Source organism: Xenopus laevis, chromosome 7L (genome assembly GCF_017654675.1).
Source record: "Xenopus laevis strain J_2021 chromosome 7L, Xenopus_laevis_v10.1, whole genome shotgun sequence".
Taxonomy (NCBI): Eukaryota; Metazoa; Chordata; class Amphibia; order Anura; family Pipidae; genus Xenopus; species Xenopus laevis.
Genome location: NC_054383.1, coordinates 65,234,205 through 65,249,335, shown reverse-complemented (window position 1 = coordinate 65,249,335; position 15,131 = coordinate 65,234,205). Strand labels below are relative to the sequence as shown.

The 15,131-nt window shown below is 37.9% G+C and overlaps 1 protein-coding gene across 3 annotated transcripts in view; it reads right to left on the bottom strand.

The window, feature by feature from the left end:
• Positions 1-695: 695 nt before the first annotated feature.
• The window catches only part of wdfy4.L (WDFY family member 4 L homeolog), a 167,917-nt gene continuing 153,481 nt past the window's right edge, over positions 696-15,131 (bottom strand). For all 3 annotated transcript variants that reach the window (XM_018225614.2, XM_018225612.2, XM_041569128.1), the window contains 5 exons: positions 14,493-14,672; positions 13,966-14,118; positions 13,735-13,783; positions 2,179-2,287; positions 696-984 (listed from right to left, as the gene is read on the bottom strand). In XM_018225614.2, coding sequence (XP_018081103.1) covers positions 921-984; positions 2,179-2,287; positions 13,735-13,783; positions 13,966-14,118; positions 14,493-14,672 — 555 coding nt within the window. In that variant the 3' untranslated portion in view covers positions 696-920. The remainder of the gene's footprint in view (positions 985-2,178; positions 2,288-13,734; positions 13,784-13,965; positions 14,119-14,492; positions 14,673-15,131) is intronic.

Here is a 15,131-nt window from a genome sequence, read left to right as displayed (position 1 = left end):
AGCAATCTAACTTACAGTGGCCAGATCCATGGCAATTAAAGCTGCCAACTCAGTCCCTCATACAGAGTTATCATCTAATTGCCACATGTATGGAGCACTCCAATGGATCTGCCTGGTCAATATTTGACTGAAAATCAGTCAACTATGAATAAAACAGGTTTAAAATCCCATCGGAAGAGGAGCACCCTGGCTCAAAAAAACTCAAATTGAAAAAATCGCTAGGGCAACTCTCTTTGACTTCTACATGAGTTCTGTAGTTTTTTTAAAGGACACATTTTTAAATGTGAGGTTTTTTGTGCTTAATATATTGGAGTTTTTGAAACACTAAATTGAAATTGTGAGTTAAAGCTCAAAAACTTAAATTGTGGCTGTCATGCAACAGTTTCTACTAAATACCTGTTACATGATCTTGTTGCCCCAATATGTAGTTTAATTACAATTGCTAGCATCTCTCATAAAGAGAACATTTATGATAAATATCACCAGTGATAATGCCCATAGCAATCAATGAAATTTTGCTTTTGTTTTCTAACTTGCAGGTGACTGTACAAATTAATTGCTGTTTGTTTGCTGTGGGAAACATTATCAGTGATATTTATCTCCAATGTCAGCAAACCAAGTCAGACTGGAAAGTACATACAATAGTTTGAAGATTACACCACACACAGTTGAGAAGATTTTGCTTTTTAGGAATAATTTTGTATAAAGTATATGTAGAATTTTATTAGCACAGTATTATTAATAGATATATTGACACTAAGGACCAATATTGCTGAATGCAAGACAAAACAATCAAAGCTATATTCTGCTTTAATAACTACAAAGCATGTGGCATTTATGTCTTGTAATTTTCAGATGGTGTATCCACAGTATCTCTACAGGCAGTCATGGTTTAGACTGGGATATCATGTTATGTGGTGTCAGTCCAGGTACCAACTGGTAATAACACCTCTCTCATCCCCAACAAGGAGTTTGGTATTGTTCCTATTAAAAAAAATATATAGTGTTAATTAGGATCACAAATCAATAAAAGCAGCATATATTTTCTGAGGTCCAAGTGCTAACATTTTTACATTTTACAACATTTATAAAATAGCATTTGGCAATATACATATATAAGAGTTGAACAATTTATTGTGGGTTAGAATGGTGGTACAGGGTAACCAAACCATTTATAGCAAAGGATTTCCCTAAAAAGCCCCAACCATAAGGAAGCAAAGCATATATCAGTAGCCTTAGTTTTTATATTATGATGGAGTTACTCATGTAAACATGAGGTCCCAGTGATATTCAGTGAGGTATTGCCCAACTTAATGAACTTTGTAATCATTACTTTTATCTATTTACATTAACGACTGAAGTGCAAATACCTGCACCAATGGTCATAAAGCATAGAACAGATTGCAAATTGTGAAAAACATGGTGATTTGAATCTGTTTTTTTTGCATGCTGCACCCCAGCCCACACCATGAAAATGAGCCCTGTGGATTTTTTTTGCTCCATGTTTCTCTTTAGTAAATATGTTCTATTGTTAGTTTACTAAATTGGTGTGATACACTATGCTGTTTTTCCATATATGTCAATTTCTTGGTATTTGAATGTAGTCTTGCAGTAAAGGGAATTGTTTTTTTTTTTTGTAAATGTGCTGGTTATAAATAAGGAAATACCTTATATTGCTTAAATATATAGTGGGTTATATAATAAAGGGCACAAAGCTTGCCCAGGAGCAGTAACCCATATGTTGTTTTGCCAGCTGCAAAATTTTTCCTGAATCCACTCTATTTTGCCATGTGGTCTGTTTGCCAGAACAAAATGCACAGTATATTTCTATTTAAATTAATTACAGATGGACCTCTTTGGCGGCTCCTCCTGTGAGTGCCACTGGAGACATTACATTTCTTTGCTCAATTTCAATTGTGAACCAAGTTTGTGTTGGTTGTATATTTCTCATTCCCCCTTCCCTGTATTAAAACAAAATAAAGACTTGAAAAAAATTAATTAGGGATAATTTCAAAATCACCATTTAGGAAAAAAAAAAAGGGGTAAGCAAAATTAAACAGTACAGATGCATGCAGAAAGCATTAGCAAATAAAACAGATTAAGACCAGAACACAAACAGCAGATTGATCTATTTTGTTTACAACTTTTTTCCTAAATTGAACTCTTGGAAATCTTTACCTTGATACACCAAGGGCAGTTATTGCAAAAGAGTGCTGTTGCTTTCCTGCTGCTGTGATTGCAGGGGCTAGCTGGTGAAACATACGCAGAGATGTTTTCAATCTGTATCCTGTATGAAAAATAGAAGAAAGTATATAGTAAATCCTGACTTGAGCAAAACACCATAACCCTGCAGATCTAAACACCCCTTCTCCTTAAGGTAGCACTGTTAACCTTTACAGATCCATGGAAGACCTTTCTTTGACAATGCAGAGAAGTTTACACCAGTAAGGAAAATGAGTAATAAGCTGGAAATATTTCATGGAAATAGAACCAATGTAGTTATGAGCAAAGACAACTTAAGTTAAATTAAAAAGTAAAAACACCTAAAAACTATTTTATATGCCTTTTTCTTGCACCATTGCAGCTCACAAAATAATCTGCATTGTTCTTAAGAAAACATAAACTTCCTTTATTGGTAACTAAAAAGAATGGTTTGTCTAGGTCTCAGTATGGAGTCTAATGTTGCACTGAGCATTCTGACACTACAGCCATCAGGCAGAAAACCACAGTGTTCAAAATGTCCTTCACAGCCACTAACCATAATGGGAAATTCACTGCAAAAGCACATGTATCACTGACCTCTGCTCAGCAACAGTCACTTGAGTATGTATGAGGAGGCCTGGCAGTTGACTTGTGCACTCTGATCCCCATACTGCAAACTCTCCCACCCACTTACCGCCCTGCCACCGCCCACTCCCCGGTCCCCGCACAGTTCCAACTTGCCTCATGTTAAGGTGACCATTAGATCCAGTCGGCAAATGAGTGGATCTTAACCTGATATGCCCACTAACGGCTGGGCGATATCAGGTGGATCCAACGTACGGCCTGGGGCCGAATGAACATATTACAATGCTGCGAATGGGCGCCGATGGGTTGCAGGACCGCATCAACTAACAGATGCGATCCTGGATCATATAAACAAATCAAACTATAACCGATTTTTTGCCCTGATATCCCCGTCGGGAGCCCAGACACATGGGCAGATAAGCTGCCGAATTGGTCTAAAGGACCAATATCAACAGCTTTAATCTGCCCGTGTATGGCCACCTATAGCTATAGAGGAAGCAGACATCTGCTACCCTGCTACCCTTTAGCAAAAACCAAACGGATCAGACTCAAATCTCTCTTTATCAGCTTTACCTTACACAGAGGTTTGAACAGTTTGAACAATATGCATATAATTACACCCCTTACAAAAATGGCCCATACAAATTGGCATGAGATAAATATGAATGCCATGGTTCTTCTGAAAAGTTTGATGCCTAATTTGCAAACACGAATAATATATGTTATGCCTTAGCATAGCTACTACAAACAAAATACAGTCAGCATTTTATGTGTATTAAAAGGAGGGCTGCATTAAAGGGCTTGTTCATCTTTAAGTTAACCTTTAGTTTGTTAAAGAATGACTAATTCTAAGAAACCTTTCAATTGAGCTTCAAATTTTCATTTTTTTTTTTTTTTTTAGTTTTTAGAATATTTGCCTTTTTCTTCTGACTCTTTCCAGCTTTCAAATGGGGGTCACTGACCCCATCGAAAAAAATGAAAAAAAACAAATACTCTGTAAGGCTTCAAATGTATTGCTTTTGTTACTTTTTATTACTCATCTTTCTATTCAGGCCACTACCATCCATATTCCAGTCTCTTATTCAAATCAACCAAATGACCCTAGCAACCAGACTGATGAAATTGCAAACCGGAGAGCTGCTGAATTAAAAGCTAAATAATTCAAAAACTACAAATAAAAACAAAAACAAAAAACCAATAGCAAATTGTCTCAGAATATTCTCTGCATACTACAAGTTCACTCAAAGGTGCACAATCTCTTTAAGGTTCTAGTGGGACTAGGGAAAAAACCTGTGGGTCCCTGCAGCCATTCCAAGAAATTTGTGGTAGTACAAAACCATTTTAAACCAAGTTTAATTTGTCACCTTATTTCTTTCTGAAACAGCTCTGGAGTGGGGGGGGGGGGGTTAATGATTGATACATTAGTTGATACATTTCTTATCTTTTGCCCCGCTGAGCAGAATCCATGAGTTTCATTAAAGGCAGCTGTTATAATTGATACAATAGTTGCTAATACCCCAGAGAAGCTGCTAAGATTTGTAACTAAATGTTATAAAATTTTAACAGTTCAGAAACTGCACCTGAATAACTGAACTGCCAGACTGAGACACCAGTGACAGAAACATTAAACTTGGATTTTGAAAAAAGTCTTTTAAAAAAGTATAAAAAGTATCAATGTATCAATAATAATAAATTGTAGAAAGTTATTGGAAAAAAATCTTTATTTCCGGTGAACTATCTGAAAACAACCGAACTGGAAAAAAACAACCCCCTGTACATGCATATAAACATTTCTAGTTTTATTTTTCCTAGTGCTTAACTCTAACTAGTATCAGAACTAATTTTAAAATCTTAATTTTCATCACATTATATATTAAAGACACATGCATCCCACTGTTTAACTTGGTCACCATAAACTACAGACTAGGTGAGGGGGTGGGTGGGGAATTATGGTTGCCACCCGGCCGGTATTTTTCCGGCCTAGCCTGTAAAACACCTGCCAAGGCCGGAATTACAAATTTACCAGCAATGTAGTTAATCGGTCATTTGTAATACCCTTAAGAAAAAGCCCTTGGCCCATCCACAATTCACTCAGTGCCAACGATTTTTTCAGGTTTCTGTCCATCACGTGCGTTGCTCAGCCCCTTTTGCATCACTGTGCGTGACCCCACCCCTTTTACATCACAGCCCACCCCTTTTTGTTCCCGCCCCCCTACCAGTCGGTAAAATTTGGCAACCCTATGGGGGTATGAGTAATAGACCTGGGTTAGTCGTTGATACAAGGAAAAACTTTGCATCTCAAAATAACCAAGTTTTATATATATGGTTAATTTCATACAAGCTGTGCTTCACACAAAGGTCCCTATTTATTATGCTGTGTAAAATGAAATTTGCAGAAAAAATGGTTATTTTACACAACCTTAGACCTTTGAAAGAAAGTTTCAACGGAAGTTGCTCAAGAAAAAGCATGCTATAAAATATGCCATTTTTACGTTGTGTTTTTCACAGCAATGCCTGGAGATGTGTGGAAAATTATTATGCCATTTTTTACAGAAAATAATTGACTTGCCCCATATTGTATTACAGTATTTGTTGCAGCTGGCAGTTGCTTATGTTAAAGGAAAACTGAAAACTAATTTCTACATTTTCCTTGATGAATTATGCTTAACATCGCAGGAAACTTAACTACTAGTATTACTTTGTACAGGCTATGGGAAAATGTGGAGCTTCCCAACTGATGCTTGGAGTATTCCATTACCAACTACTTTTATGTTACATGCCCTGACCTAAATCTTCAGGACACCCACTGACTTGCTGGAAATTGACTATACTACTGGCTACCCAAGCAGGGAATGGGGATAAAACTAAAAAAAGGTGGTAAATGTGGTCTCAAATATTTTTAATCCTATACTGTCTATTTATGGATTTACAGAATACTAAAATGTAATTGACCAGGAAGACAAAAGACAAAGATGGATTGCAGGTAAAGTTGATGTTAAGTTTTTTTTGTGGGGTTTAGTTCTCCTTTAAATCAACTTATTATTAAAGTACTCAATGGAAATAAAATTAAAGGAGTCTATAACTTTTAAAAATAGTGAGGTTCATTTATAAACACAAGGCAAATTTGCACCTGGGCAGTGACCCATAGTAACCAATCAATGATTAGCTTCTTTCAGCCAGCTGAAGGTTGAACACTGAGGTCACAAAAGCCCAGGCCTAGGGCAGCAGAAGTGTTGAGGCAGCATGCCCAGCCACTTGCGCATATCCATGCTCTGCATGTGTGCTTGTCAGGCACTAGGACCAAGTGACCTAGGGGTGCCTGTGCTGCAAATCTGGCCCTATTGCCATGGGTTACTACCTAGGTGCAAATTTGCCCTGTGTTTATAAATAACCCCACTGTGCAAATTTGGCCCAGGCAGAAACCCATGCCAGCCATGGTTTGCTACCTATGTGCAAATATGACCAGTGTGAATAAGCCAAAATATTTACTGTATTAATGTCAATGTTTAAGCTCTGCAGCATGTTACACTATGTAGGGGCATGTGCAAAACCTCTCTGACAGTCACATGCACAACCTAAAGCAATAATTGATTTGTGCATGACTGTATGAGGTGCCGACTAATTGGACTTGGCTATTTACAAAAAGAACCATTGCAAAATATGTTTCTGGTTATTATTTTAAACCTTATAATTTCACTACAGATATGGGTATATATATAATTTATATGAAGGTCTGTGTATGGATGCTGGGTTTTCATTTGGAGTGGTTGAACTTGATGGACTTTGTCTTTTTTCAACCCGATTTAACTATGTAACCAATACAGGGTTTGGGACCTATTATCCAGAATGCTTGTTATCTTGTGCTTTCTGGATAATGGATCTTTCCATAATTTGAATCACCATACCTTGTCTACTAAGAAATAATTAAATTATTAAATACACCCAATAGGGTTGTTCTGATTTCAAGGATTAATTATATCTTAGGCCAAATTGAAACTATTTATTTAATTTTATGTTTTTTCAATAATTTTGTTCAGGTTTATTATATTCAACATTTTTAATAAATAAGGTAACTTTTATTAAAAGTAAAGTAGAATCAGACAATCTGAATTTTGATAAATAAGACCCTTACAGACATAATCCAGATAATGCAGTATATTTTAGTTAAAATATATGATTTTGAAGAGTTAGCTGGCTCTTCCTCTGTCACCTAGTTAAATATAAAGGTGTAACAAAATCAGGATTTGCTATAGAATTTTGCTGATTTAGGGCTGAACTCTGATCGGTGTAGTCTCAGGCTTCAATATGTAATGTGACTCGACGAAAATTTGCAGGTAAAAACGACATAGTTAGACTGTCGGATGAAGATGCTGCTTTCTGCGTTCACATCCGTCAGTTGTGCCATGTCGGATGTAGTGTAGTTTTTACCTGCGACTTTTCATTGAGTCCAATAATATTGTGCCGCCTGTGATTGCATCTGACTTGCCGCCTGCATTTCATAGTCATGACTTTAAATACACAAACCATATTCCTCTGCTTTCATGGAATTAGTAAACTATTAACTATACCTAATGGGCCAAGTACAGCCTGATTTCTATTGCATACAATTTATATTTATTAAACTATTGGCGCTGCATCCAATATATGTATATATATATATGTATATATATACACACACACACACAGAAGGGATACCAGCACTCACGTCAAAAATGTAAGCTGAGAAGGAGTCTCACACTTTTAGGACTTAAAAAAAACAATAAAGAGGTTTATTATTTCACAGAGGAAAACTGATGTTTCGGTCAGCAAGGTATATATATATATATATATATATATATATATATATATATATATATATATATATATATATATATATATATATATATATATATATATATATATATATATATATATCACAGTCCAGTGAGTAAAACAAACGTTATTGTGGCATATATAGCCGGGGTGCACAGTTAAAATACATTTATAACCATGTATATGTGAATACATGGTTTTATATATATATATATACATAAATCCCAATTTAAAACCCGTTGACGCCAAAAAGGCAAGTTAAAAAACCCATATTTTTTAGTTCAAATTGGCACTTAACACACAAGTAGTACATATTTATTTTTGCGTGTATAGTTAATAATAAACATTCCTACATACATGCACACCTTACATATAAAAACAAAATCACAAAAAGATATTTATAAATACATTTGAAAACTGCTTTAATTTATGGTCAGCAAGTTGTTAAATTGAGAAAAATATATTTAATCTCAGCTTGCTGCTGGGAAAGGAGCCTTGCAATTGAATTTGAGAGCTGTGATAGTTACAGAGTCTGACACAACGCTGAAACTATTGTGTTTGAAATTGGATTTGTGTATTATTGCTTTCTAAATTGCATGCCGCTTCAGCAGAATCTCCTCTCGCTGTTTGTTTATGGAGCTCGGGATTAATAAGGAGACGCAGGCACACGCAGGCAGCTGCTAATTAGCCAGAGCGGGGAAAGTCTGGGAAGCTCCGGAGATGGGCAGCCAGGATTGCTAGCTCTGGGAGAAAGGGATCAACGGGCGCTGGTGGCCCTGGGGATCTGTGCATCACTTAATGATGGGATTAATGGGGGCTTTTCTGGTCGAGGGCTGTGCAGCATTGTGATAATGGAGCTTGAGATAGGATGAAATGATGTAATTATCTCAGGCAATTGTGCTGCTAGATTGTGACAGAGAAGAGTATATGCAGGTTTATGTAAAATGTACAGTATATGTACAAGTCTGTAGACATACATTCATTAGAAAATTGGATAAGTCCATAAACTTTCACTAGATAAATGACAACTGGTACAAGATAAAAAAGCGATACTGACACTAAAAACTACTGTTTAAAATATGAATGAACATTAAATGTTACCTATAGGTCATGCTGATTGTTTTTTGCTGAAAAGTTTGTTTTTGTAAGTAATTGTTAGTTGAAGTTCCTAAACCTGACTGTTTTGCCCCCTCATAGGCGATCACAAGAAGTCAGATAGGTAACGTAAAAGCATTGGGCAAATACTTTATGGCAAAATTATAAGAAGCATGCAAAGGTGTTCCAGATCTTGTCATATCTCAAGGTAGTGTTCCTACTCCTGGATTTAGACAAAGTATTAACAACTGCCTCAAAACACCCTCTTCTTTTCATCCTGGTGAGCTGAGTCTCCATGCTGTCAAATTTAACAGCTGTGGCTCAGCATGAAGAAGAGGGCCCTGGCTTAGCAGATCTTGTCTGTAGGCAAGTCTCATTGGTCTGTCTATAGACAGCCTCCTCAGTAAGGGATACCAAGGCCTCCTTGGCCAATCCGGCAGAATTGCAATTATCTCGACCTTGGATATCAGAATTTTCTTAAACACCTTGAAGATCATGGCAAACACATAGGCCCACAGGTTGTCCCAACTGTGAGCAAAAGCATCTATCGCCCAAGCCTCCCTGCACAGAACTCTGGCAAGAAAAAACTGGTAGTTTGTGATTCTCTGGGGATGCCATCAGATCCAGGTCTGGCCACCCCCATCTTCCTATTACCTTCTGAAACACCTGATAATTCAGGCTCCATTCTCCTGGATCTAAAGATCTGCGACTCAGCAAGTCTGCCTTCCAATTCAGACTCCCAGGAATGTGGATTGCTGTTATCCCCGTCAGATATGTCTGAGCAAACTCCATGATGGGATTCAATTCTCTCATCATCGCTCCTGCTCCTGGTACCTCCTTGACACCTGATATAAGCAACTGCTGCCACGTTGTCTGATCTTATACAGATGTCCTCGGCCAGAATTAGTGGTTTGGTCTCCAAAGCTCTCATAATGGCTCTCAGCTCTAGAATATTGGACTGTAGATGAGATAGATCTTCGTTCCAGCGACCCTGAACGGACCAAATTTGGTGATGTGCACCCCAACCGAAACCTGAATCATCCACCTTTGCTCCAGAAGAGGAAATCCTCTACAAAGATTTCTCCCACCATTTCATTTGATGTCTTGCTTCTGTTGTCAGTAATATGATTTGTTCCCAATCCTTTTTCTGCCGATTCCACTGTTTCAAAAATACATTTTGAATTTCTCTCATGTTCCATTTGGCCCACTGAATAATTCCAATTGTGAAGGTTAGAGTGCTTAGGACCCGCATAAATTCTCTTGCGGAAATGCCCCATACTTGAGAAACTGCAGCCACCATATCTCTTATCTTGTACATTCTCTCGTGAGACAGGGAAACCCTACCCAATCTGGTATCTAAAAGTGCTCCTAAATAGACAAGCCTTTGAGTTGGTTCCAACTCGCTTTTCTCCAGACTTAATCTTAACAACGCATTCGGATCCCTGGCAATTACCAACAGACCATTCAGGTAGTGATAGACCTCGATACCATGCCTTCTTAGTTTTGCTATCACCACCACAAGCACCTTTGAAAAAGTTCTGGGCGAAGTGGACAGGCAGAATGGTAGGCAAATGAACTGCAGATATTGTTCTAGGAAGCAAAACCTGAGGAACCGTTGATGTTCCCTGGCAACAGGCACGTGTAGATAAGCGTCTCTTAAATCTATTGAAATGAGCCAATCTCCAGGATTTATATACTTGTTCAACCTTCTGAGGTCTAAAATTGGTCTCATTTCACCGGATTTCTTTTGGACAAAATATAGAGGGGAATAGAACCCTCTCCTTTGTTGGGCACTGCCACAACAACTTATTTTCTCTGTAACTGCTGGATATACTCCAGTAAAACAGACATCCCGTCCTTCTCTCGAGGAATCTGAGTCTGAACAAAATGATTGTGAACGGGTTTTGACAATTCTATCCTGTATCCTCGTGCCGTGATCGATTTCACCCAAGCATCCTCCGTCTCCTTTGCCCAGACCTCTGCAAATTTTAGTAATCTTGCCCCCACAGAGGCCTGGGCCAGCCTCATATCATTGTTGTTTGGGCTGCCTCTTCGGAGATCTGGACTCCCAAACGTGTGCCCAGATGAAAGATCGTTTGCCCCTAGGCCTCAACCATGAGTTTGACGTTACCTGCTATACCTGAAGAGGTTAATAATGTTTAGGGTTTTGGGGTTGTGAAGTCTAGAACAAAGAGAGAGCTAATGACGGTTTTATAAATAATAAGTGCAAAAAAAGTGAGTGCAATTTATATTTTTTGGAATTATACTGTCTTAAAGTAATATATGATGTATGTATTCTATGGTAATTGTTAAATTTAAAATAATATCTGAATCTACAAACAGTGATACATGTAAAAGAATACAAACACCCCACACAGGCAAGTTTGGGAAGGAATTAACAAAGTAGGGTTAATCCCTCACAGAATTTGATTGGTTTTAAAGAAAATGGGAGGGATTGACAGGGTATAAATCCCACAGAGGACATGCTGTTCACAGATACACCTATGACTAAGCGCCGGAGGGTGCGAAACGCGTAAGGTGGGCCTGGTGGGGTTGTTTGTAACTGAATTTTAATGCTAATTTAATAAAACAATATTTTTTATGAAAACAAAAGCCTTGGGACAGTTATCTTTGGATAAAGGATTTTCTTATATGTGATCGCCTGAGAACTGGGGCGAGTCCCTTAGGCTTAATTAAATGTAAATCAGATGTGGACTCCCAATTGATGTATAATAAACAGTATACCGGAGCCTCGGGCGGAGAAAGGCAGAACTGTGCCCGGAATCCAGATATATATATATATATATATATATATATATATATATATATATATATATATATATATATATATATATATATATATATATATATATATATATATATATATATATATATTTTTTTTTTTTTTTTTTTTTTTAATTATTATTATATAATAATATAAATGTCACAATATAAGACTAATTAGTATATAATTCAGATTATTGGCACAGGGCAGCTCAGAAATGTAATAATCAACCCTGTAGCATTAGCTTATATAACAGGTAAACCTAAATTTCTGCTTTATGGTTTGCGATGACCCCTAAGCTTATTTTCTCAACAGTAGCTCAAAGCACATTGAGCATGTGCTTTGAGACATTCCTAAAACAATTAAAGGTGAGAAACTACTGTAACAATTTTTATTTTTGTTTGTAAAGTTAATAATAGACGCTTTACCCAGTAGGTCTTTCCAGCTTGACAATAGTATCGCCTGTTATGCGCTGCGCAAACTTGGAGCTTTATTAGTGCTGACAGCGCAATCTGAGCTGAAGCAGCCACTAAGCCGCAGATCTGAGTTGCAGCAGCCACTAAGTAGCAGATGTGAGCGGCAGCAGGAGAAAACTTTTCCCACCGGGATTGGATGGGGCAGGGGGGCAGGGTAAAGTGGGGAAGGTGCTGTGCGCTCAGTTCCCTGTTGCTCCCTTTTCCTGGAGTGAGTTGAGCCCAGCTGTAAGTAAGTTACACAAGGCAGGCTGGTGCTGCTGGCAGTGCCCAGTGTAGCCTGCAAGTGGGTAACATTCCCATTGGAAATAGATCCTCTGAGTAGTAGCCGTGTGCCTTGTGCGCTCGCTCTGTACTGCCCAGCCCACGCGCCTTCACATGCTGTCAGAGTGTCATTAGTATAGCCAGGGAGGAGAAATCAAGTGCCGCAAGATGGATGGCCGCCCTGTCGCCTTTTCTGAAGAGGAGGAGGTAAGTTATTTCTTAATAAAGGCTTTGCAATTTTAAAGTTTAATTTATCTTGGTGTTTGTTTATCGTTGCATACTAACAAATTTAAAAAAAAATGTTTTTTGATGTTACTGGTCCTTTAAGGGATTCTTAACAACAGGAGTGTTTTCTAAATGTGTATTTATCCAAGGATTAAATGCTACCGGATTTAAACAAGTGCTGTAGTTTACAAATATCCTATGAACATCTAAATTGGGAACGTACAGTTACTCCCTTGTTATGGCATTTAATTACCCTGTGCCTAGTGGGTTACAGGGTTCTGGGCCCATTGTTACTAAGTTCATGGTGCATTGGCAGACAAAGTGGAAAAAAGTCATGGCTCTTCTTCAGTTCTAGCAATTTAGATTTTTTGTCCCTGTGCCTAGTGGGTTACAGGGTTCTGGGCCCTTTGTTAGTGAGTTCATGAGGCATTGGCAGACGAAGTGGAAAAAAGTCATGGCTCCTCTTCAGTTCTAGCAATTTTGATTTTTTTTGTTACAATATGCTTAATGGGTTACAGGGTTCTGGGCCCTTTGATAAATAGTGAGTTCTGATTTCATTTCTGTCACATGACTCACTGAAACTTGTGAATTATAATAAATAAAGTACCCCCAGTTGCAAAATATGAGGATATTAGAAGTTACCTCGGAGTTCCATGACCTGTATAAAAACACTCGGCCTTCGGCCTCCTGTTTTTATAGGGTCATGAAACGCCGCTGTAACTTATAATATCCTTATTTTTTACAAGAGGGGGTACTTTATTCACTATATTCTCTTTTTTATAATGTACTGCAAGTCTATGTTTTGGTGCCATTCATATTAAGAAATATGATGCATGGTAGTAGCAACAGATCACCGATGTTGGACTGGCTATAAAGTCAATAGTATTGTAGTGTTTCCACCGCACACCCGGAAATTTACTCACTTTCGCTGCTCTAGTGGTGCTGGTTATCCGCCGACCCGACAAGGCCCCTCAGCAACAGCAATTCAACAATTATGGATCCGCACACACCAGTTTTTCAGCAGTGGGGAAACCCCCTTTCTTTTATTTATATTCACCACCAATATTGGTGGTGAATATAAATAAAAGAAAGGGGGTTTCCCCACTGCAGAAAAACTGGTGTGTGCGGATCCATAATTGTTGAAGGACTGGCTATAAAAACATTGTTGAATTAAAAATTAAAAAAAGAAATGACTTCTGGTCCCAAAAAAACAAGTCACTGACACTCTAATATTCTGTAGTAAATTATCCTTTGCATGGATATATAACATTGAACTAAACCCGTTTCTGTTACCTGCCAGGCCAATTATTTTCAAGTCTTCTGCATTCTCCATCTTCCAGAACTAGAGAAGGGAAAATACAAGTTATTTAGGGAAAATAGTTCCAAATGCAGGTGAAAATACAGAAACTACTAAATGTGTTCATGTCCTATGTTTTTGGTGAAGTGAAGTTTCTTCACAGCAATTTGTCACTGAGAGTCAGCTGACGCTCTTTTGTCAAGTAATGTACAGTTTATTGTTCTCACCCTGACAATTCCATCCTGGGATCCTGTGATTATTACACTCAATCCACCAAAGCAGCAGCTGAGAATGTCACTTCCCACACGTATATATGTTATGGGGTTTCCATTAACTGACCACATGTAGAGATCTGCATGACAGCACGAAACAAACGCCCCCTGAGGCAATGAAAAAAATATAAACACAGTTTATATAGAATTTATATAGAATGCAACTGAAAAACAACTAAAACTTGAAATAACCACATTTAGAAACTATTCTTATTGATGCATACAACCCCTCTTCAATCCATCCCTATGGTGCCCCCTCATGACCCAGGTAATTAACTTAGATTTTTGTGCTGCTTTTCTACAAAATTATCTAGCAGCTCAAAGATATCAACACTGGGCAAATTTTCCCACGGGCAGCTGCAAGTAGAATAATGAATGCAACTATTTGATTGGCTGCCATGAGTAACTGCCCCAGGGCAAATTTGCCCAGTGTTGTTAAATGACCCCCATTATGTCTTGTATGCAGATTTTCATATGCTCACCGTTCTGTCATTGACTGCTACAAATGTTACTTCTCTTGGGTGAAGTGGGAGTTTTTGGACACATTTTAGATTGTCCAGATCCCAAAGAATGCAAGATCCATCTGCAGAGCCACTGATCAGAACACCATAGTTGGCTGATGCACAAACACAGAGCACTGCGGACCCATGACCTGATAGCACCTGAGGAAATCCAAACTAGCGTTACACACTGGAACAAATTCAGGAGGTTAAATGCATTTTTTTATATCAGTGCATGTAGAACTTAGCTGCTCATCCTACATCTTTAGCATTTACATAGCAAAGCCAAGGAGTAGTGTTGTTGCTACTCAGGAGGTCATTTATCAACAATGGGCAAATTTGCCCCTGGGCAGTTACCCATGGCAACCAATCAGATTGCTTCATTCATTGTTCTACCTGCAGCTGGCTTTAAAAACCTAATCACTGATTGGTTGCTATAGTTAACTGCCCATGGGCAAATTTGCCCAGTGTTGATAAATGAACCTCTGTTTCATGAATACAAACATATTATTTAAATTAAGGTGAAGATGAAATGTTTGTATTAGATGCATTGCATTCATAATTATTATGTTCTTGTTAATATTTATTTTTTTCAAGGGTGTGAGTGATTTACAGGAAGAA